Source organism: Syngnathoides biaculeatus, chromosome 8 (assembly GCF_019802595.1).
Source record: "Syngnathoides biaculeatus isolate LvHL_M chromosome 8, ASM1980259v1, whole genome shotgun sequence".
NCBI lineage: Eukaryota > Metazoa > Chordata > Actinopteri > Syngnathiformes > Syngnathidae > Syngnathoides > Syngnathoides biaculeatus.
This window is the reverse complement of record NC_084647.1, coordinates 18,641,575-18,666,221: the sequence shown is the minus strand read 5'-3', so window position 1 is coordinate 18,666,221 and position 24,647 is coordinate 18,641,575. Positions and strand designations below refer to the sequence as shown.

At 42.5% G+C, this 24,647-nt stretch overlaps 2 protein-coding genes across 2 annotated transcripts in view; one reads left to right on the top strand and one right to left on the bottom strand.

Moving 5' to 3' along the window:
* The window catches only part of LOC133504419 (rho GTPase-activating protein 42), an 81,530-nt gene extending 77,616 nt beyond the window's left edge, over nucleotides 1–3,914 (top strand). The window contains exon 25 of the mRNA XM_061826629.1: nucleotides 1,011–3,914. Within this exon, the coding sequence (XP_061682613.1) occupies nucleotides 1,011–1,099 (89 nt within the window). The 3' untranslated portion in view covers nucleotides 1,100–3,914. The remainder of the gene's footprint in view (nucleotides 1–1,010) is intronic.
* On the bottom strand, nucleotides 2,094–17,607 carry pgr (progesterone receptor). The gene is made up of 8 exons (XM_061826639.1): nucleotides 16,760–17,607; nucleotides 14,090–14,199; nucleotides 13,410–13,526; nucleotides 12,520–12,819; nucleotides 11,739–11,883; nucleotides 10,926–11,056; nucleotides 6,392–6,549; nucleotides 2,094–5,210 (listed from the first exon to the last, which is right to left on the bottom strand). The coding sequence occupies exons 1-8, from the start codon at nucleotides 17,458–17,460 to the stop codon at nucleotides 5,055–5,057; spliced, it is 1,818 nt and encodes a 605-aa protein (XP_061682623.1). The 5' UTR covers nucleotides 17,461–17,607; the 3' UTR covers nucleotides 2,094–5,054.
* Between the last annotated feature and the right edge of the window lie 7,040 nt (nucleotides 17,608–24,647).

The window sequence follows — 24,647 nt, the reverse complement described above, 5'->3', positions numbered from 1 at the left end:
AGATATTAAACATTTTGTTTTCATGGCCAGAACTCTTAGCAATATTCGATCTCCTTGCCCACATGCAATGAGTTTACTGGACCTTAATTGTGCCGATGTCTTTTTTTTTTATTCTTTTTCTCTTTTTCAGCAGCATATCTGATTCCTAAATTAGTTCAGCAGTAAGCAAAAAATATCCACCAAGTGAGGTGTCATTCTAGAAAAAAAAAAAAACATCATAAATTGGGGCAGGTTCATAATTTTCCAATCATAATCACTTTTGCGTCACATTTGTTAAAACAATCCTTTTAAAAGAAAGCCACGCCCGAGGAAAAACAACCAATCAGAAGGTGTGAATTGCAAGGTGTCACATGTTTGTCACCCAATAACAGGCACACTCAATGCGGCCATACCTCCACCGTTTTGCAAAAAAAAAAAAAATGTAACTCACATTTAATGTTATGGTAACACTCCATTCCAAATACTTTTCTGCATGTACAATATGAAAAAAGTCCGTTTTGTTTTGTTTTTAACTGCAATAACCCCGTTTAATTTCCCAAACGAGAGGCCCCCACCCTTCAATGAAGTTTCCATCTTGAAAAACATCCCAGAACTTTTATACCCTACAAAACCCGTCTTAAATAATGTCGACGCTGGCTTCCTGTGAGTCATATAATAGCTTTTAAAATCTTAGTTGGTCTAAAAAAAAAAAAAAAAATGTTAATGGGGCAAAATTAATTCAAGAACTTTGCGTTCCCCGGGAGACTGTTGAAGGTTTCCAGAAGCAGAATAGAAGCTTCCTGAACACTTCAGATCTGCACAAACATTGAAACGTGGCTAGAAATGTTCATGTTCTCCATGTTGTACGGTTTTAGCTTTTCTTTGCATCTGTAAGGGTTAGGACAAATAAAGCTGCCTTGCTCTTGGGCTTTCTACCTCTGTGCATAATTGTGTGTGGCTAAAAGAATGGCGCGGACCCACATTTTCACTTTTTTGTTTTTCTCTTGTGTTCTTCTCTCTCTTCCCGGCAGTGTACCCCTCGGTCGAACCAGGATGGCTGCAAGCGACCTACCAGGGAAAAACGGGTTTAATCCCCGAAAACTATGTCATCTATCTTTAACTTTTAGGTTTTTTTTTTGTGCCTCCATGGCATCCATGGAAAAGCCCTTAACTGTCGATTGTAGCTGTGTGGTTTCCAGCTGTCTGGGTCGGGGCTAGAACATGACAAACATACCTCCTTTTTTTTTTTGTTTTTTTATTAGGAAAAAGTCTTCCTCAAATGTGGTTTCAATAAGACAGACGTGATTTGTCTTTTTTTAACACGTTTTTATGACCACAAATGACACACGAAAATCACTTGACAAGTTTTATTGCCTTGAAATATCTTCAACAATCTTTGATTAATGTATTTTTTTTTCCCTGTAGAAACAGAGACCGGGTGGTGGGTGTGGGGGGCTCACACGCTGCCGTGCTCCCCCCACCCGCACTGGCAAAAACTTGGATTCTTTCCAATTTAGCGAGCGATCAGACAAAATTTCTACAAGTTCAAATTTGAAGGATCCTTGTTGATGACATATTGCAAATGGCCTTCTTGTGAATTTGAGTCTGATCATGCTGGGGCTGATTGACGAATTTCATGTTGCTCACTGAAAACTTCTTCAGTGGATGAATTTTCCTTTTTTTTTTTTTTTTTAATTTTATTCTAGAAGGTACAATTACAAAACAGGACATTAAGACTGTGATTAAGTAGCCTTTAGGAACAATTTTAAACTATACTCAAAACATATTGCAAGTTATGTAAAATGTACTCTTGATTAAATGTAGCAAATGTAGTTTCAAGTTAAATCCAACCAAACTGTGCTTAGGCAGTGATTCTTTTGAGTTCCACAAGAGGGAGCCCATGAGCGGCCATCACTGGCACAGACTTTTATGCTGTTTTTTTAAAAAAAAAAAAATTTTTTACATAGACAAAAATCAGTCTGTAGCAAATCTAGGTGTGTCGTAGAATTCAACGCTATTATTCTGTTGTCTAAATGGCCAACAGGTGAATTGTAGTTCCTCCCATCTTGTGGAATAGCATTTACCGTAATTCCCGGCCTACAGAGCGCACCTGGTTATAAGCCTCACCCAGTACATTTGTAAAGGAAATACCATTTGGTACATATATACGCCGCACCTGTGTAAAAGCTCCAAGTGGCCACATTGAAACAAGAGATATTTACAAATAAAGACGGTACACAGAGAGTTTAACGCTAACACTGCCGTGGTAACACAAGCGCCGCGCTAACAGGGCCGGTTTAAAAAAAAAAACATCCCGGTAAAAATCACTTAGACACAACAGTAACACGCTAGCGCAGCGCTAACAGGGCCGGACCGGTAAAAGTCACTTCCTTGGTACATATATTCCCACCGGTCTCACTCTTAGCTTTTCCGCTCGAGTGGACCCATGCGGCCGCTAGAAAAAAAGGCACAAATTAGCCGCATCACCACATAAACCGCAGGTTTGAACGCGTGTGAAAAAAGTTGCGGCTTGTAGGCCGGAAATTACGGTAATTGTTTCGTTTGAATAAAAAATACATTAGTTGTAAATAATTCACGATTTGCGGACCAATTTCCCGACTGCCAGGTTGTTGGGGATCACTGGTCTGTGGTAGCAGCAGCTCCAGGAATTGGCCACCAAAATGGCCGACTTCCTGTTCCGTTTCCGTGTGTCTTGTTACGTGTGGCGGTGGTAGCCATCACCGAAACGTGTGTTTGGGTCTCAGTTTTCCAAGCGGCACTACTGAGCTTTTCGGGGGGGGGGGGGTTGTCGGCAACCCTCAAAATTCACACATTTTTTATTTTGATTTTTTTGTACCACCTAAAGCACCTTAAACGCGATCATCACACTGGCCGTGCACTTCCTGCTGTCCTTCGGTATATCATTCAAAGAAATAATCAAATACAGCTTCTTCTGTAAAGCAAGGGCTTCTTAAACTTGTCGGGGTTTTCCTCTGATCCCCGAGACCAGAGTTTAAGAACTCCTGCTGTAACCCGATTTTATTCTAGATGCTCCACTTTCATGATTTACGCCGGCATACTCGATGCTGGTATGATTACTATGAATATTATTGTTTGAGGTGTTTAAGTGAGGACGAAATGAAGCGTGAGTGTGTACGTGTGGGAAGGAGAAGCTGAAAGTGCATTTGGGGAGCGTCAGGTGGCCTTGGCTTTGACTGGCGTGGGAATAATAATGAGAAAACTCCCTAAAAGTGGGGAGTTGCGAGGGCGCGTCGCGGAAATTCTGAACATGTCCTGCATTGTGTAACATTTCGGGGGGGGGGGGGTCCTCTGCACGCAACTACTGTCGCCGCAGTGCATCTACGCCTTTATAAATAAACACAATGATTAATGAAGGATGGGAAATTTGGGGTTTTTTTGGGGGGCGGTCTTGGCTTGTGGGTTATACCTAAGTAGGAAACTGTACAAAAATGTCCTCTCGCTCACACAAGTTGTGATTTCAATCTTTTTCTTGGGGTGACATTTTTGTACAAAATTTTACTGAAAATCTTTTACGATCAATCAATCTAATAAGACAAATTGTAGGCTTTAAAACTTGAATTTGATCACAAACTGTATTTATAGTTAAAAGTATGAGTAAACTGCTTTTTCATCAGCTTTAAGATTTCTCTTCTGGGACTAAAAGTGATGACATTTGACCTTTTAAATGATCCAAATCATTTATTCTTTGTACATTGGCACTGCAAATATTTTTTTTTTCCAAGTTTACATTCACCGTTTGTTTGTGTAGCCCTTTTCTCACATTTGATTGAATCAACCCCAGTAAGAAAACAAAATATTCCAAATTTGGTGCGTTATTGACTCGGCCTCCGTGAGACAAAACACTGACAATTATACAATAATGATCATGACAATAAAAAAATCTCATTCTGCCTCTTCTTGACCAACCAGCAAGTGCTTATCAAACGTTTGTGTCACTGCACGTTACATATACTTTTTACATCCCAGGATGGCAAGAAATGCTTGGAAATTGTAGGAATTGTCCTATAATGGCCGACTTCCTTTTGTGTACATTGTTTCTTGCAACTTTTTTTTTTTTATTTAAATCGTCTTGTGATAGATACATCCATCAATTTTTCTGTGTGGGAAAATTTTAGGGGTGAAACTGTTGTTGGGTCCAGGGGTTGTGTTTTTTTTAGGGGGTGGGGGGTCAGGGGTTTAATTGCCTTCTGGACTCCAAAAATGTACGAGGCCCCTGGGAAAATGATGAATTAGTTGAAAAAAAATAACAATAATTCCCGTCCTGTCCTCTTGCTTTAACGACAGCGTCAAGCTTTTCTCTCTCCACCTCTTTCATGTTATTACAGTATTTATTTTTAGCCAAGAAGGATAATTGCTCAGTCATTTTTGACTCATTATTTTAACATGAATAACAAAATTGTTCTAAATGTCTGTGTCGGTTTGTCAGCCATCGAGGTTGAATTGAGGCAACGGAACTCAATAGCGTTTCCCTAATAGTCTAATTCAAGTCTTATTTGGGAAAAACACATTTCAACATCCAAAGATTCCTTTCTGTTCAACCTTTGCCCATGAGCATGGCCTTGACTGGGGTGTCCGCACACCCAAAGAAAAAAAGCCCATTACTATTTTTACGGATATCGTGACAGTAACCTCAAAATGACAAAGAGCAGTTATGCTGCCATAATAGAAGAACAAATCAATTTTGCAAGAAACATGAAGTAGTAGACACCCTTGAATTGCTTTCTCTGGCCACATTAGACGACGCGGCTGGCCGCAGTTTGACACCGGTGTTCCGCACGGTCTACATTCGAGCATACTCAGGATTGTTTTGCTTACCAAACCTCCTGCATTTTCTGGTTTCTTAAAAAGAAAAAAGAAAAATCCCCAAATAGTCCCAAAAGGTGCCTCCGTCATGAAAATGATGATCTGTTAGTGGGTGTACATTGATTGATTGACTGATTGTTCCCAACTGATTCCAAACAGTAAAGATTAAAAAGGCAGTTTTGTCTTGTAGAAGATAGAAAAATAGAATCCGGCAAAGGCAGTTTGACTTTTCACTTTGGGTGGAAAAGCAGCGGCCTCACCATGCCGGCCAGGACTTTGGGCAGCTGCGAGGCGATCACCTCAGTCATCATCTCGGGAAACTCCACCTTCATGGCGTTGGCCTGGATGAACGTGCTCAGGCAGAACAGGTTGACCTTCTTCACGATCTGTCGGGAGGGCAAAAAGTCGTTTGGGTGGAAGTGGAATGGATATGGAAACAATTTTTTTTTTTTTTAATTCTAACCTCAAAGAAAACCATATATATATAAAATTAGCCCTAAAACTCAAAATGGAAAAACAGGCCAGTGGACTGGATTTGGTCAAGTTTACATGAAATGACACAAACAGACTTACAGGTCATGACAACAAACCAGTTAAAATTAAATTGGGTGGCAAATTTTTCAATTCTACACTTTTGAGTTGAGGTCTTTTTTTTTGCTTTATTTGTTTTGTTTTTTTTATAAGGCTGCAACCAACAAATTTAATAATCAATGAATTGGTTTCATTTTTTTCAATTGAGAGCTGATTTCAAAATTACATTTCCATTCTATTAAGTTTGCATCCTGTTATTGAAAGAATGATTTCAAAATTGACTACAGAAAATACATGATTTAAAATTACTGCTTTGAGTAACATCAGAAAATATGGGAAAAAAACACTTTTTTTTTCCAAAAAATGAACAAAAATAATCAGTCTGCTTTACGACAACAATTTTTATAATAAATTTACCAAGAGAATGAAATTTTGTGGAGTTGAAGAAAAAAGAAAACTCCATGATCACTCACTCATTATTGAACCTAAAAGTAAACTAATCGCTGTTTTTTTTAGGTGGGGAGGGGTATTGGCGTTTTTTTTTTTTTTATATAAGGCTGCAACCAACAAATTTAACAATCAATGAATTGGTTTAATTTTTTTCGATTGACATCTGATTTCAAAATTTACATTTCCATCCTTTTCTTGAAAGAATAATTTCAAAATTGACTACAGAAAATACATACATGAATTGCAGTTACTGCTTTGAGTAACATCAGAAAATATGAAAAAAAAAATGTAAAATGAACAAAAATAGTCTTCTTTACTACAATTAGCAATTATTTTATAATAAATTTACGAAGAGAATGAAATTTTGTGGAGTTGAAGAAAAAAGGTCCGTACATGAAAATTCGATGATCAAAAGTGGTGATTGACTATCCTCGTAATTGATTAGTTATAGTGCACTCACTCATTATTGAACCTAAAAGTAAACTAATCGGTGTTGTTTTTTTTGGGTGGGGGGATTTTTACTTTGCCACAATAGTAGATGTAAAGAATGATTGACAGTTTTGAGTCGACGTGTGCGGTGCCGTACTTCGTGCATGGCGTCCAAGAGTTTGGTGAGGTGGTAGAAGCGATGCGAGCTGGCCGCCATGCTCTTCTCCTTCACGTGGACGGCCTTGGTCAGCTCGCGGATGTAATTCTGCCGCATCTCCTCGAAGGCCCCCTGGCTTTTCAGACCCTCCAGAGGCACTGAGAGTAAGCACACCACAAGCGCCTTGAAAACACTGAAAACGCTTCGATACGTGACAGAAAATGGACTGCGGACCCGTCATCGGTGGCGTTTTGGTGAGGAGTTGAATTGTTCACTCATTTGGGACATTTTAATGTGGGTTTTTTGTTTGTCTGCTTGTTGGTGTGTGTTTTATTGCAAAATGGAGCCCGCCCTGGATGTTTGTCTTTGGAAGATGAGGCTTCTGTCTTGCCACCTTCCCCCATAGCCCAAACCTAAACAGCTTGTACTGTACTTGCCAAAATTCTTTACAGCTCCTTCAATTTCGCCTTCCACCTTTTTTGGCAGCCTCCCTGACCGTTAATCAATTTTGGAGTCGAGTTCGGTTCTTGTTAATGTCTCTGAAGTGCCCCATTTTCTTCATTTAATTGTCTCAACTGGGTTCCCTGGTCATGTCAATACCAGAAGTTCTCTGCGGCCCAACGCTTAAGATATGACTACAAAAATGTCTTGAAACGCCTACCAAAACATCTGAACTTTACTCTGAGCTAATCAGACACACTTTAAAGGCAGCAGGTCTATGCTGACTCCCATTTAATGTCAGTTCAAATGTGATTGGGTAATTCTGAACACAGACATAACCCAAGATACTACAGGGTGTGCACATTTGTGCAACCACATAATTTTAACATTCACTGGGGAAAAGATTTTTTTTTTGTTTTGTTTTTTTCAATTGAGCTGTCCAAGTTAGGTCACAAAGGTTTCGAAATGATTTATCGCGGTCTCGTTTATTTATACAACAAAAAAGTGGCACCCCAACAGGGGTGTGTAGACTTTTTTATAACTAGTATAAGAAAGAAAATAAGGTTAGCAAAGCCCTGCTGATTTAACAATGGCTTCAACGACAAACTTTGCCATCTTTAGAAGCAATGACTTTCTTGATCACTTTTACAATATTATAAGGGTTAAAATAATAAAAATAAAATATGAGCTCTGCTCCCTCAGCCATCTTGCGCCAGACAGGCTTTACAAAGATTATGATTATAACTTGGAATTACAAGAATGATGCCAAATGGTTCAAAGTCAAATTGCCTGGTTTAAAAAAAAAAAAAAAAACTTCAATTGCGACTTATCGAGTAAGCTCAGCTGCCTTGGCCATCTCTTATCAGATCTTCAAAAGCAAGAAGATTCGAGTTCTCGGCCCGAAACGCCGACCGTAACCTTTTTCGCGGAGTGAGCGAGCGCTCGGTCGAGGGAAACGAGCTTTGATAAAAGCCGCGACGTCCATCCTGTCAAGGTCCGACACTCCTTTCTTTCTGCTACTCTGTACCAAATGTAAAAAAAAAAAAAAAAAAAGTAGTTTTGAGTATTTTACTAGGGTCAAGCTTCTTTTCCCTCTCAAAGCAAACAATGTCAGTCTCTTTAAATAAAATAAAGATGATATCCCAGAATCAAGATCAACGGTTCTAGAAGGTCATCTTCAAGACTCTCGGATAATGGGAGATTTGGAACGCAAAGAAAGAACAATCCCTGAATCTCCAAAAATGTTGAAGAAGCCGCAAAGGCAAACATTCGTCGTGTTCACTTATTTAAGCGTAATTGTCTTCATCATTCATCTTTAATCTTTGAACGTGAAGACAATGGGGCTGTTTCTTTTTTGTGTGTGTGTCCCAAATTGACCCCTCTTCCCTTGTAAAAAGATCCTTGATCCCAATTACAGGGTCCAAAAGTAGGTTCCATCCTAGACCAAAAACTCTTCACGTGGCCGGGGAATGCTGGCGTTGCCAAACCGTGAACTGCGACAGACGTGCAACAGAATGCAGCCAAGCAACGAGTGGCCTGACTCAACAAAAGTAAAAGATCATAAAATGAACTTGTACTGGAGATTGTTTTCCGTATAAAGGTGGGTTCCCTCTTTTTATCCATCTACATTTCGGCCTTCGTTACCTTCCACAACGCTGGCCAAAGATGGCCCCATACCTGAAATTATCTGAGCCGGGGTTTGCTTTTGTGAGATCTCATGAGAAGATTTCAAGATCCCTGGTAGAAGAGAATCTTTGTCTCGAGATGATCGGCACACACAATACAACTATTCAACTTTTTGGGGGGGAGGGAGGGGCTTGTCGCAGGTATAAAATCTTTCAAGAAAAATTCCTTGTGTACTTGGCCTAAACTACATAATTAAGAGACAAAGCTAAGATCTTGAATTACCTCTGCAAACAAAAACCTCGTTGTACTAAAAAAGACAAGTTGTATGCTTCATTGTAATTTCTCCATGTCTTGGAACTGATCGTGTTTGATTATACTTAGCTTCAGCTATTGTAAATTAAGATTAGACCTATAACGCGCTCTTGGTTACGCATAAATGCAACTACCGTAATTCCCGGCCTACAGAGTGCACCTGGTTTACCATTTGGTACATACATGGGCCGCAGCCGCGTAAAAGCCGCTAGTGCCCACATTGAAACATGAGCTATTTTCAAAGAAAGACGGTACACACAGAGAATTTAACGCTAACGTTGCTGGGATAACGCTAGCACCGCCGCGCTAACAGGGCCGTTTAAACAAAAAAAAACAGCAGTAACACGCTACCGCAGCGCTAACAGGGCCGCACCGGTAAGAGTCACTTCCTCTGCACATATATTCGGTCTCACTCTAACCTTATCTGCTCGAGCGCCCCCTTGCGGCCGTTGGAAAAAACACAAATTAGTCGCATCACCGCAGAAACGGCAGGGTTGAAAGCGTGTGAGAAAAGTGGTGGCTTATAGGCCGGAAATGACGGTAAATATCTGAAATAAAGTGAACGCCAGTTTACTCGTGGCTCTGCATTTACAAATTCAGCTAACCCTAACCCTCGGAGAAACAAACCGCTGACTTACGATTTTCTGTAATGTACAAAAAAAAAAAAATCCTTCAATTACTTTTCGTGGGAAAGTATCAGCTAGGTATTTCAGAAGCACAGTTCTCCAGCTGCAACCAACCTGGCGTCTGAGTTTGCAGTCTGGAGTTTTATCTATGAGATCATGCAGTCGAGTTAACGCCCATCAGCCGGAACCTGGATGAAAACAGCCAGAACGCACACGGCGACCAAGTGGTCTCCCTGGCAGATGAAGTGGTACTGGACCTGGACGGCTGAATATCCAGTGTTGTTACCGGTCCGGCTTTCCGTGAAAAGCGGAGCGCAGAACTGCCAGATTTTATCTTGTTGTTCTTATCATGGCTCTCGGCTCATCCATCTTGTGCTCGCGGACAGAAACTGTGCGGTCCTACCGACTTATAATCATTGGCTTCAACAAATGTGAGCCAGTGTAACCGGAGCAGCCTACGCTGGGGTTGAATGACTCGAGACTTTCTGTAATCAACTATGTGATGCAAGTCAAAGTTGATCAATCGATTTTGTCATTGATATATCTCCAGCGCCGCAAGTCAGTTTCACGTAACGATGAATTTTGACAGAGGGGCATACAAACAGTCAGCATGGCGGCGCGCAGTTAAACCATGCTCTCAGCATGCTTTGTGGCACTAATGACCTCCATAGTGCCACAAAGCATGCAAACAGGGTTTGAAGTGCATGTTTTGTGTCCATTATTTCTTGATTCAATTCTTTTGTTTGATTATTTGCTTGTGATGCGACTCTGTTCGCTGCGGTGTGATCATTTCAGTTTCCATGTGACACCGTGAATGTGCACAACATCGTCAGTTATGATCTGCCTACACGGTGTAAGCTTCTTCTTCTGTGTACAGACGCGAAATGCAATTGTTCCTCAGTGCTTCGTGAGCAATATAATATTGTGGCGTACCTACATGCTAAAACGTGTGCTAGCATGCATGCTAACAGCGTAAGCAGTGTTTAAGTGAACTTTGTTGGACAAGTCACACCACGACATTTGCAAATGTTAGAACTCAGTGTACACATGATAAAAAAAAAATAATAAATGTAGAGCCCAAAATCCACAAATATGCGGGGCCGCAAACGGGCAAGGGCACACTAACCAGTGGCCCGCATCTCGGCTGATTGAGAGTCGATAGCGCAGGGCATCCGGGTGTCAGGCACTCGCGTGTAGTTCAGTAAATGTTCGGTCGCACAACCTAGCTAGCTGGCATGTTTTACACTAGCAACAAGCTAGCAGTGGCTGCGAAGGAACTGTGGCGTGCAACCGTGTTATTTTACAAATTGGTGTCCATTTATTTTGAAAGTCTGACTTTAGGGTTTGCGCCAATGATGGGGGAGGAGTTTGGGCTAGCTATGTTTACTTCTTTTAAGAAATCCTGCTAAGTCACATTTCCTGTTCTATTAGTGATCATCGATTCAATTTTCTCGATGAAATAATCTCCTCTTCATTGAACTACTTTATTCTTGTTTTGTTTTTTTCAGCCCATATTTTGCCGTTTTTACCCATGTTGAGCAAGATGATGGCCTTCATGCAGAGGTACTCCTCCCGGGTCACTTGGAGGTTGGCGAACTCCTGCGGGATGAACTGGATGGCCAAGCACAGGTCGTAGATGGGGGATCTCTTCATTTGTTCTCTGGGGGGGAGGAGACAGTAATACTGGTTGCCCACAAAAAATGTACCCAGTCTTTGACTGGCCATTACTTCAACTTTTTGCTTTTCTTTCAGGAAGTCGAAATAATAACAAATATGCAATTAATTTTTGAAGAAAGAGAATTCTTTGTCAAAGTTGCCCAATTTCAAGAGAAAACGTTTTTGTTATACAAAGTTTGAAAAGCCACATTTTGACAAGCGAAATTTCAAAAATAGAACTATTCTTCTAATGACTCTTGATAGTACAGATAGATAGATATAGATAGTGGATAGATAGACAGTATAGATAGTAGTAGATAGTAAATGTGTTAAAAAAAATATATATATATATATATATATATATATATATATATATATAGTTTTATTGGTGCGCTGGTCCCTCCAAGTAATAGCTACGCACCTCTTTAAATAATACAAAAATATGATTTATTACAAATCGGGTACACGGACCTTAGTTTAAGAACCTCTGAACTAGACTAAGGAGGACTAATGTTTTACGCCATTGAATTATCTTAAATTTCATTCGATTTGTATTTTATGAATAAACAGCTAAATCAAAATTAAATATGTCATTATTACCCAGTCAAAGAGTATGTTTTTGGCGAGAAACTCTGTACATGTGTGCGTATGCATGTATATCTATTTCCTCATTGACGTATACTTACAGGCTTAGAACGAGGTCGGGCGCAAAGTACAAATATTCCCTGGTGACGTTCTGAAAGGAGCGCCAGCCGAGCGAAAACACCATCAGGTTCATCCACGAGTACTGGATGAGCGTCATCTGGTCGGTGATGTGGAGATTACGAAAGCCTTAGCAAAGGAAATTACATTTTAAAGTGCTTCATGGTGGAATTTCTATAGATTTTATTGACCGTACTCGACACATGCAGTTCATTACAAGAACATTATCAATTAAGAATCATCAAATTTTGACCCCGTGTCATTTTGGCAAATTTACTTGCAGCACTTAATTCCGTGATGTTTATATTCTTTGACTGGAATACAACCGTTAACTGCCATTGACGAATATGTTCGTTCATTGTAAATACATCATTATTTTGCCATCAAAAGCCCTTTGTCAGTTTTATTTTCACTGATGTATCATGTTTTGTCATTTTTGAAAAAAAAAACATGAAATAGGGTGAATTGTAAAAGCCATGAATGAAATTAACCCATTCGTGGGCAGCGTCCCATTTTTAGGACATCATGATTTTAACACATTATATCCTTCAGTATATCAAAATATTTAAGTGTTTTAAAAAATTTTAATTAAAAAAATTGCCACCCTGCCCATGGATGGGTTAACAGCAAGTTCCAACCGGCCATTTCTTTATTTATTTAATTTTATCAAAAGTCCACAGAGCCTTTTGGTTTTTGATTTCAGACCGAGACCTTGAGCACATTCGTCCTTTCGGGTCTCGCCAAGCTGAGCCGGCCTGGTTTTACCTGGCAAAGACTTGGACCACTTGACTATGCGCAGCAGCTGCTTCTCGCACAGCTTGTTGAGGCTGCTGAGCAGCACGTGGGGGGCGTCGGCCTGGGCGCCGTCGTGGCCCGACAGCACCACCTCGGGTTCGATGTTCTCCAGGATGCTGGTGATCTGCTGAGAGAACGGCAGGTCCTGGATTCCCGGCACGGACGCCACAGGGCTGAGGGCCCGGCTGTCGGCCGACAAGTGCGACGGAAACATGGCGGAGGGCGAAAAGCCCAGCGCCTTGAGGGCCCCGAAACGCTTCAGTTTCCTGCCTGGGAGGGTGGCGCAAAAAGGTTGCTTAGAGAGTGACGTAAGACATTGAATCCGTTTAAAAAAAAAAAAAAAAAAAAGTAATCTCCAAAAAGCAGAAAGCCATCACAATTTTGCTGCAGAAATATTCGTTATTAAAGAATATATGCCCGTGAATTTTGATGGCTTGTCTGTCAACAAGTGTTGCTGCAGGTTTTTTGTTCAAAAAGGGTTAGAACACCGCAACATTTATGCAATTTGTTAGCCCCTCCAAAGCGGTTTCTATTGCTTGTTACCATGAAACTAGCAGAATTTGAGATGAAGAAATTATGTTATTTGGCTAAAGACACAACGTGTAATTCTTTGTTTTATGTTTAGTTTTACAGTAAACTTCAACTATTAGTCTCACTAAATAACTTTGAGCCAGCAGCTGGCCTCCATTTGAAGAATTGTTCACTATTTGCCAAATTGCTGCTTGTTTTGAAGATCACTTAAGTTTTGCTCACAGCAACAACAAAAATTGGAAAACGTTATGTCAGGGTCCGTCGTAAATCTGGGTGTCTGTTTTATTTTGTTTTTTTACAATCTAGAGTTCATTAGTTATGCACGTTACCTCCAAGCATCATTCCTGCTTGATAGCACTTCCGCAGGCGGCACGCCGGGCAGTTTTTCCTTCGGATCTTGTCCACGATGCAATCATTCCGCCCGGCGCACAGGTAGCTGTGATGGCCTTTGGGGTACCCCCCAAAAACAAAAAAAAAAAGTTTCACTGGTCTTATTTTATTTTCAAATACAAGATGGGAGTAATGAGGAGCAGGAGGAAAAAGGCATTGAAAGGCTCCTGAGTGTTTGGCGGAGAACTCTGAAGGAGAAAATGAGATAGCGGCAAGGCTGTAAGGACAGAGTGACACGGCCATGGTGAGACACGATGGCGCGCGCGCTGCCGCCGCCGCGTGATAACAAGCAAAACAAGTCCAAAAAACCAGCGATAAGCGCTGCTAAACACCTCCCCGCAAAAGCAAAGAAGGTCTCGCTCTTCTTGTTGGGGGGGGGGTCCTAAATGGACATGAATGTTGGTCTAATCATCAGAGAAAATGTCTCTTCAGTCTTCTTTTCTTACTCCTCTAAGGTTTGTGGACCTTGTCTGAGACGCAAAAACAGTCGACATCCTATTCAAAATGATGGCAAGAGGAGTTCAGAACATTCAGAGGTCCCATCCTATTGAAAATGATGGCGACGGGAGTTCAGAACATTCAGACTATTGAAAATGGATGATGCGTTCAATGTCCTCACCTTCCACTGCTCTTTTAAAAAACACCTTGCAGCTGCCACAGGTTAGAACGCCGTAGTGGCACCCGGAGGCCTCGTCGCTGCAGATCACACAAGACCTCTGAGGAGGTAGACTGCAAGGGAGAGGAACAAAAATAATAATAAAAATAATAATTCAACATTGCACCAGAACGAGAAGGTATAGGAAGGCTTATAAACTGATAATTCTTTATCAGGCTCATGTGAATAGATATTTTTTAATCAAGTCTTACTGTAATCACAGTGAAACTAAACCTCATTGTTAGTACTGTAGTTGTACTGTCGTTGTATATACTAATATATTTTTTTAAAGGCCATTTGTGGGGGACATGCAGTATTTGATGTGTGTCACCTTGGCCTTTGTATGTGAACTTGGAAAGAAAATTTCATAGACAAGGTAACTCAATGTACGTCACACAAAGTGTTTGAATGCAAAAATAAAACATACATTATTTCATGTGTTCAGGACCAAAACAATTTAGTAATTTATAGACCATTAGGAGAACTTTAAAAATCTATTCTAAAGCTGACTGTGTAAGGACCAGTGTACGGACTTTACAATTGGAGTTATATGCTCTGACTTCTTTATTCTGGTTTATTCACGAGCAGCAGCATTCTAAATGTGCTGTATCTGTTTAATCCTCTTTTTGGGGAGTCCAGTCCAGTCAGAAGACCATTACAACAATCAAGCCTACTTGAGATAAAAGCATGGATGAGTTTTTCCTGGTCTGCTTGACACATACTAGCCTTCACTCGAGATGTTTTTCGGATGGCAAAAGGCAGATTTTGTGACTGATTTGATATGACTGTTGAAAATCGGGTCAGAATCATTCAGAACACCAAGGTTTCGGACTTGGTCTTTTGCTTTTTAAAGATAGCGAGACCAAGTGTTTACTAACAGCAATTCCCCTCTCTTTATTGCCAAAAACAATTCTCAAATTTTGTTGTGGTTGAGTTGGAGAAAATTTGGGCTCATCCAGTTATTTATCTGCTTTAGACAGTGGCACAACACCTCAATTGAACTGTAGTCATCTGCTAAATATAATATTGTGTCATCTGCATAGCTATGAATTTGAGAGATGAAAGAATTTGACCCAAGGGGAAAATAAGTGTGAGTACGCTGGCATCCTGGTACGAACAACTCTATTGGGAGTTGAAGAAGTAGCCCTTTGGCACGTGTGTCAAAATCAAGGCCCAAGATCCAAATACAGCCCTCCCCATCGTTTTATGTAACACACAAAAAACAAATGAAGTTCATGTTCGTTGCTCAATTGATTTGGTTGTCACTACTTTGCACGTTTTTTTTATTTACGTATGTACCGCATGTGTGATGAGAGACATCGTCAGCTCGTTTTTTTTTTTGTTTTTTTTTTTTAATTCCGTCACTCATGGCTCTTACACCTTTGAAATACTTTGGAGGACAACATAACCAGCAATAGCTTTTGTGAACTATTAAAGTTTTTGGTTTTTTTTTCTGGTTGGTGATGACATGTTTAAACATTGTAATCCCTTTTCGAAATTGCTTATCCTCACAAGGATGGAAGCATAATTAACAATTTTGGAGGACAAATCAAATTTGCAATTGGATAGGTGTCGTTGTGTTTGTTGGTGGATACTAACGTTAAGCGTGCGGTGTTTGGTAACTCAAGCAAGATGATTTGAGCAGCCTGTTTTGGAAATCTTGACCAGCAAAGGTCACGTTGTTTGTTAGAGCCAGGCGCCGCAGCCATTGAAGTGCTGTGAGAGCAACGTTACCGTCACGGCATCGATTGAATGAGCAATGTTGAATTAGATGTTATCCACTTTGGGGTTCTGCGCCACAGAGACGAGATGCTGATCCAATAAAGCCCCAGCAGTACGTGTTGTTGCTGCACCACAGGGAGTTTGCATGTGCTCCCCGTGCCTGGGTGGGTTTTCCCCGGGCACTCCGGTTTCCTCCCACATCCCAAAAACATGCAATATTAATTGGATGATCTAAATTGCCCCTAGGTGTGATTGTGCGTGTGACTGTTGTCTGTCTTCATGTGCCCTGCGATTGACTGGCAACCAGTTCGAGGTGTACCCTGCCTCCTGCCGGATGACAGCTGGGATAGGCTCCAGCAACACCGTGACCCTTGTAAGGATAAGCAGCTAAGAAAATGGATGGCTAGATTAAGTGCCGAAAGTAACCGTGGTCGGTCCGTTTGGTTCCAGTTGGTTTACGTGATGTGGCTGCAGGCAAACATTGAATGAGCTTCGTGTGTTTTTGGATGCTTTAAAAGAACAACCATTTCTCAATTATTTGACTTTTGACTCGACTGACTTTCTGGCAACCAACACGAACTTCCTATAAACTCAGCTGCTCTGTTTTGGTATAATGCTCATAAACAATGAAACTAATAAATATGTCACATGTCACTTTGTTTACATGTAACAGTGACACATTTTTAAACGGGTTTATCCAGTGATTCGTGTGTAAAAACACATATTTCTATTCACCCCTATTTTCATTTCTGAACTATTTAATGTGATCTGCCCTAATACAATAATTAAAGGTTTAATTAAATGACTTTTATCTTTTGTCTTCACAGTCATGGCGGCCACTGAGGGAAGACATCATTACAATGAGACCCACCCGGAAAAAGCCCGGCGGGGCGTGCAGAGGTTTAAATTTACCCGGCAAAGGCGTTGAAATGTGTCTGGTTCCGCTGGGCCAAGGCCTGGCTGTGCACCCCGTTGTAGCCGAAGGGCTCCTCCGCGGTCGCGGGCGCCTGGCACCAGAACTGCGCGTCCGCCCCCGGCCCCGCGGCGGGCGCCTGCCAGCGGGCCAGCTCGCCCTTGTACGCAGCCGGGGGGAAGGCGGCGCCCTTGCCGCCGAAGCCTCCGCGGCACTCGGGCCTCAACTGGCTGTGGTCCATCTGCTCCGCGGGGGTCACCTGCGCCAAGAAGTTTGGAGAAGCCGTCGGGGCGAAGCCCAAGTGGGGCAGTTTGCGGCCGCCTTGGGAGCAGACTTCGAGCGCGTCGTCGAAGGCCGGACACGGCGCCGTCTCCATGATGACGGACGCCTCTTGCTCGTCCTTGATGAATTTGGACGACAGGCTGGACGCCACCTGCGCCACGTTGTCTTTGACCAAGTGTTCCCACTTGAGAAAGTCGCGTCCGCGCTCGTACGAAGCCTCCTCCTCCTCCTCCCCCCCCTCCTGCCGGTGCTCTTGCGGACCGTTCAACAGGTTACCGCAGCCGCGGAACACCGAACCGTCTCCCGCCTGGCTCGTCGGCATCCCCGCGGCCGCGTAAGCGTCTTCCGGGAGCTTCATGTCGTTGAAGTCGATCATGTCACCCACGGATTCGAGCATCCTGCCGTGGACTTTCTCCATCTCGGTGTGCGTAAAAAGTGCGGCCAGCTCCACCCCAGCCACACCACCAATGCCGACACCGGGGGGAGGCGGGAGCCGCGAGGGGGGAGACTCCAGCGCGTCTCCAAGGAGAACGGAGAGCGAGGAGCTGGGGAGTTTCCATTCATCAGCCTCCTCCTCTCTCCTGCCCTCGACCCGAATCAGTCTGACGGTAAAAGAATCTTTCTTATCAATCTTCTTTATCGCGGAAGCGCTTTCAAGGGGATGTCCCGTAGAATTTGGCCCGGAGATTTCCAAAAGAGGAACTCCGGGACACGAGATTATTTGTAGATAAGTAAGCATACACTGGGTCAAATGAACAGAACGCGACACACGTTTCCTGTGCCTACCCGGCAGGCACAAGACGTGGATTTTATGTTGAAACAACGTCCAGGTCCAACTTCGAAAATTCCTTGTTTTAACATTGTATTTGTAAATTGCGACGACGTCACAATCTAACCTAGAATCAACCTTGTCTTACAATGCTCTAACAACATTGCTATTATTTTTTTTTAATTTTATTTATCTTTTAATATTATTATTTATTTGTTTATTTTATTTTTATCATTATATTCGTAAATTGCATCGATGTGACTATCTAAGATAAAATCAACGTAGCCATGCTACATGGAAATTGAGCCATTAAAACATTATAGATTGAAACCTTTATTATGCAGTGTCAAACTACAAACAATTAGGTTATACAGCCTACAGTAATACATGTATGTTTAACACGTACAACAAATCACTTTTTTCTCAAAGTATGTTACAAACAAAATAAAATATAGTGTAATTGAGAGAATGGAAATGGCGGCTAGCTAGCCTTTCTGCAGCAGATGTTTCACCACTCAAGACAGAAGCCTCAGGTGGTGTGTGGGAAACGTTGTTATTGCCTTCACAGCAGGAAAACTGAGGGGAAAAAACAACAGCTCGCTAGTCCTTAAAGCCCAAGTGTCATCCCTATAAACATTCTAAAATAGATACTGTCATGAAAAATACATATAACATTATTCACTTCAATGTCTACACGAAAAAATAAATGTGAGCGGAGAGCGCGTCATCCATCCGCGAAGTTGCAGAAGTGTCATTCTATGATATCCGAGTGGTCGCCATATTGGCTGCGTGACGTCACCCGGACATTTGCCAATAAAAACACGCGGTGCACCCTAATATGGGAGACAAACGCACCCCTTCTGACACGAAAGCTCTTTTGGAAAAGAACACCACACAACCGAGTGAAGTTACCGGGGCAATATTACACGATTGTTTTGAGCCCTCAGGGCAATATTACACGATTGTTTCGAGCCACATTCAGATGATATGCGATCATGGCCAAATCGCATCCCCGTCCGATCCACTTCCGCCGGTGTGGCTTATGACGGAGCCGAGCCGAGCCGTGCTCCTTTCAGGTGGATGTTCAAAGCCGCCGCAGTACTTGATGAACACCGTCGAGCCGGGGCGCATTACTGTTTCGGCTGAGTGAGGCATTCTCGGCTGGGTACTTCAGATTCGCCGCCGTCCGGGCGCCAGCAGCTCGATGCCGTCCGACGCGCACATTGACATAATTTCGTACGCAGATCTTTTGTTACGTTATGAGAGACCGATTACGTGGTCCGCCCCATTATTTTTAGTAGCTGTATACATACCTACCTGTTATTTGGAACCCACGAATCTCTCGTCCTCTGCACACGTGCAATCCGTTTTTCACAACGAACCGGGTCTCTTCCAAACTTATGAAGGTGAAATCCATTCTCCCGAGTGTTCAAGCAATGTCCAGCAATGCAAAGATCCGGCATTTTGGCTAACACGAAGGAACAACGAGCTACCTTCCCGTAGGTAAAACTAATGGAAACAAACGAGTCCACTAGGGGGCGTCGCTGTCCTTTACGTCACTTCCTGCTTCCCTTGAGAGGATTTTCATGGCGGGAGTTACAAAAAGCTGTATATGTCAAAATCATGTTTTGTGGTGAAAAAAGGCATGGGGCCATATTGGCTGACATTTTTTCATTAATAACATACTAAAAAATCATCCATTTCATGACAGGAGCAATGTTTAGAACTGTGGAACCTACAGAGGAATAAAAATGATGGGCCACACAATGAAGTTTTGGGGAGGAGTACTGGAGGCTCGACTCGGGTCAAAAGTAAATATATGCGAGCAACAGTATGGTTTCATGCCTAGAAAGAGTACCACAAATGCATTATTCGCCTTGAGGATGCTCGTGGAAAAGTACAGAGAAGGTCAGAAGGAGCTACATTGTATCCTTTGTAGACCGAGAGAAAGCCTATGACAGAGTACCAAGAGAGGAACTGTGGTACTGCATGCGCAGGTCTGGTGTGGCGGAGAAATATGTTAGAATAGTACAGGACATGTAGGAGAACAGCAGAACAGCGGTGAGATGTGCCGTTGGTGTGTCATAAGAATTTAAGGTGGAGGTGGGACTGTATCAGGAATCCGCACTGAGCCCCTTCCTGTTTGCGGTAGTAATGGGTAGGCTGACAGACGAGGTTAGACTGGATTCCCCTTGGACCAGAATGTTCGCAGATGATACTGTGACCATCATTTCATTGGGATTTTGTATGACATTTTTAGCTGCTTTCACGTGCCCCATTTTGAATTGGTTGTCTTTGCAACATTTTTCGGAAAATTATCCACAATGAAGCGCAATCTGTGAGACAGTTTCACAAAATATTGATTGTAATGAGTGAATCGTAAAATCTAAACAATGTTTGCATTCCTCCCACTTTTAGTGACTAAACATCCATCTGTTTCTGTCCAACGTTCCTTATCATCACTCTGCATCAAATTAAGCATTCTGCACAAAACTAAACAAAAGAAATCCGTGAAGTAACCCAATTTCATTAAATAACATAATTTTTAAAAGGCAATTGAAGAGCCCAATACAGTAGAAAGTAGTATTGTGATACACAGCTGTGTGCCGTGTGGTGCTCGTATGACATCCAGGTGAAGTTCTGAGATGGCCGCCGTTGCATCCGGCAGTGATGCACGCGTAGGCCTTGGCGCTATCTACTGCGTCATTGGCACGCCAGGCTATCAGTTTGGCGTGGTGGTGGGGGGGGGGCTCCCTTAGTGTGGCCTACATTGGGACTGCTAGGCTATAACACCATCATGGATGTATCAGTGGGATGTGCGCTTCGTATGCGGTGCTGGCCCAGATTTTACAATCAGTAAAAAAAACACACCCGTGACCCTTGTGAGGATAAGCGGCTTGGATAAAGGATGGATGGATAAACACAAGTTAGCAGTGCTCACTCTGATTTCTCTTTGACTAAACTGGACAATCGCAACATTTCAGGATACTGTTGGGCTTTTCGGGGGCATGTCAGGACAGGCCTAAAATGCAGTACTATAACTGTAATAGGTGAACTTTATTTGATCTTCAGGACACATTGAGATGCTTGAGTACTTTTTTTTTTTTTTCAAAACTTGCTATTTAAAACTTTAGAACTGAACTGCAACATAAACAACATTTTTTTTGTCCGCAACCATTTCCAAGGATGTTCGCTTTCATGTCTTTCTCTGACTCTTCCAGTCTTTCTGGATTGATGATGGACATCACGTTCATGATATTTTCTCAAATTTTAGGTTTGCTTCCGTGATGATGGATATCACTCACAATATATTCTCAGTATTAATTTAAGTTTACATTTGGGACGTTATGCTCTTGCAGCCAGATCATTAAAACCTTGATGTGTGTGTTCATGTCCGCCATCTTGGCACACATCACATTTGTGCTGTAAGAGATTTTGGCACAACTAAATTTAATTATACTGCTGAAGGAAAACGAGACTCGTGGAGAATTTGTTTGGCAATGGTATGAGAGCCCAATAGCGCCATCATGCGGTTGACTTAGACCTTGACACAATGTGGAGGCCACGTTCCTGGAAATGTGATTTTTGGACTCGTCCGCATCCATATCTGAAATTGAAGTTTCATGAACCAAATGTTCCATAAAATACAAAAACATGCTAAAGTAATCATTTCTATTTAATTTGAAATTTGTGCTATTTAAAATAAATACATTGAACAGATAGAATTTTGTTACCTTTGCTCCTATTTTTCATGTGCTGAAATGAAAGTGCAAACATTTTTTTTCTATGAACACACAAGGCCTTTTCGACTCAAATAATTTTCACCAGTTGATTTAAATGTTTTTGTGAGCACTTCCCCATCGGGCGGGCCAGATGCTGATTACCGTAATTTCCGTCCTGTATGCCACGTTTTTTTCCCACATGCTTTCAACCCTGCGGTTTACGTGGGGATGCGGCTAATTTGTAAATTTTTTCTAAACTGCCGCAAGGGGGCACGAGTGGAAAAGGTGAGAGTGAGACCGGTGGAATATATGTGCCGAGGAAGTGACTTTTACCGGCCCTGTTAGCGCTGCGCGAGCGTGTTGCTGCCGTGTCTCAGTGATTTTTACTGGTATGGTTTTTTTTAACTGGCCCTGTTAGCGCCGCGCTAGCGTTAGCGTTTTGTTGCTGTGTTACTGCTGCACCTCAGTGATTTAGGTATGTTCTTTTTTAACCAGCCCTGTTAGTACCATGTCGCTGCTGCGGGTGTTTTTTTTTGTGTGTTTGTTTGTTTTTTTTTACCGGTATAATGCAGCCCTATGGGGGCACAAACCAGTGCAATCTGTAGGCCGGTCCCAAGCCCGGATAATGCAGAGGGTTGCGTCAGGAAGGGCATCCGGCGTAAAAACTGTGCCAAACAAATATGAGCGTTCATCTAAAGAATCCCATACCGGATCGGTCGTGGCCCGGGTTAACAACGCCCGCCCCCGGCACTGCTAACCTGCAGGGCGTCGGTGTGGAAATTCAGCTACTGTGGGTCGAAGACAAAGAAGAGGAGGAAACCGGATCCAGCGTCAGAAGAAAAAGAGGAATGCACAGAGCCTACAACTGAGTGTAGGGACTTTGAATGTTGGGACTATGACAGGAAAAGCACAGGAGTTGGTTGACATGATGATTAGGAGAAAGGTTGATATTCTGTGCATCCAAGAGAGCAGGTGGAAAGGTAGTAAGGCTAGAAGTTTGGGAGCAGGGTTTAAATTATTCTACCACGGAGTAGATGGGAAGAGAAATGGAGTAGGGGTTATTTTAAAGGAAGAGCTGGCTAGGAATGTCTTGGAGGTGAAAAGAGTATCAGATCGAGTGATGAGACTAAAATTTGAAATTGAGGGTGTTATGTATAATGTGTTAGCGGCTATGCACCACAGGTAGGATGTGACCAAGAGTTGAAAGAGAAATTCTGGAAGGAACTAGATGAAGTAGTTCTGAGCATCCCAGACAGCGAGAGAGTTGTGATTGGTGCAGATTGTAATGGACATATTGGTAAAGGAAACAGGGGCGATGAAGAAGTGATGGGTAAGTACGGCATCCAGGAAAGGAACTTTGAAGGGCAGATGGTGGTGGACTTTGCAAAAAGGATGGAGATGGCTGTAGTGAACACTTATTTCCAGAAGAGGGAGGAACATATAGTGACCTACAAGAGCGGAGGTAGAACCACGCAGGTAGATTATATTTTGTGCAGACGATGTAATCTGAAGGAGGTTACTGACTGTAAAGTAGTGGTAGGGGAGAGTGTAGCTCGACAGCATAGGATGGTAGTATGTAGGATGATTCTGGTGGTGGGTAGGAAGATTAAGAAGACAAAGGTAGAGCAGAGAACCATGTGGTGGAAGCTGAAAAAGGAAGAATGTTGTGCAGCCTTCCGGAAAGAGGTGAGACAGGCTCTCGATGGACAACCGAAGCTCCCGGAAGACTGGACGACGACAGCCAAGGTGATCAGAGAGACAGGCAGGAGAGTACTTGGTGTGTCATCTGGTAGGAAAGGGGAGAAGGAGACTTGGTGGTGGAAACCCAAAATACAGGGAGTCATACAAGGAAAGAGATTAGCGGAAGAAGAAGTGGGATACTGAGAGGACTGAGGAGAGGCGAAAGGAGTACATCGAGATGCGACGTAGGGCAAAGGTAGAGGTGGCAAAGGCTAAACAAGAGGCATATGAAGACATGTACACCAGGTTGGACACGAAAGAAGGAGAAAAGGATCTCTACAGGTTGGCCAGACAGAGGGATAGAGATGGGAAGGATGTGCAGCAGGTCAGGGTGATTAAGGATAGAGATGGAAATGTGTTGACTGGTGCCGGTAGTGTACTAAATAGATGGAAAGAATACTTTGAGAAGTTGATGAATGAAGAAAATGAGAGAGAAGGAAGAGTTGAAGAGGCAAGAGTGAAGGACCAGGAAGTGGAAATGATTACTCAGGGGGAAGTCAGAAAGGCACTACAAAGGATGAAAACTGGAAAGGCAGTTGGTCCTGATGACATACCGGTAGAGGTATGGAAGCAATTTGGAGTGATGGCTGTGGAGTTTTTGACCAACTTATTCAACAGAATACTAGCGGGCGAAAAGATGCCTGAAGAATGGAGGAAAAGTGTTCTAGTTCCCATTTTAAGAACAAAGGGGATGTTCAGAGCTGTGGGAACTATAGAGGAATAAAGTTGATGAGCCACACAATGAAGTTATGGGAAAGAGTAGTGGAGGCTAGACTCAGGACAGAAGTAAGTATCTGCGAGCAACAGTATGGTTTCATGCCTAGAAAGAGTACCACAGATGCATTATTTGCCTTGAGGATGCTCGTGGAAAAGTACAGAGAAGGTCAGCAGGAGCTACATTGTGTCTTTGTGGATCTAGAGAAAGCCTATGACAGAGTACCAAGAGAGGAACTGTGGTACTGCATGCGTAAGTCTGGTGTGGCAGAGAAGTATGTTAAAATAGTACAGGACATGTATGATGGCAGCAGAACAATGGTGAGGTGTGCCTTAGGTGTGACAGAGGAATTTAAGGTGGAGGTGGGACTGCATCAGGGATCAGCTCTGAGCCCCTTCCTGTTTGCAGTGGTAATGGATAGGCTGACAGATGAGGTTAGACTGGAATCCCCTTGGACCATGATGTTCGCAGATGATATTGTCATATGCAGTGAAAGCAGGGAGCACGCAGAGGAACAATTGGAAAGATGGAGACATGCACTGGAAAGGAGAGGAATGAAGATTAGCCGAAGTAAAACAGAATATATGTGCGTGAATGAGAAAAGTGGAGGGGGAAGAGTGAGGCTACAGGGAGAAGAGATAGCGAGGGTCGACGACTTC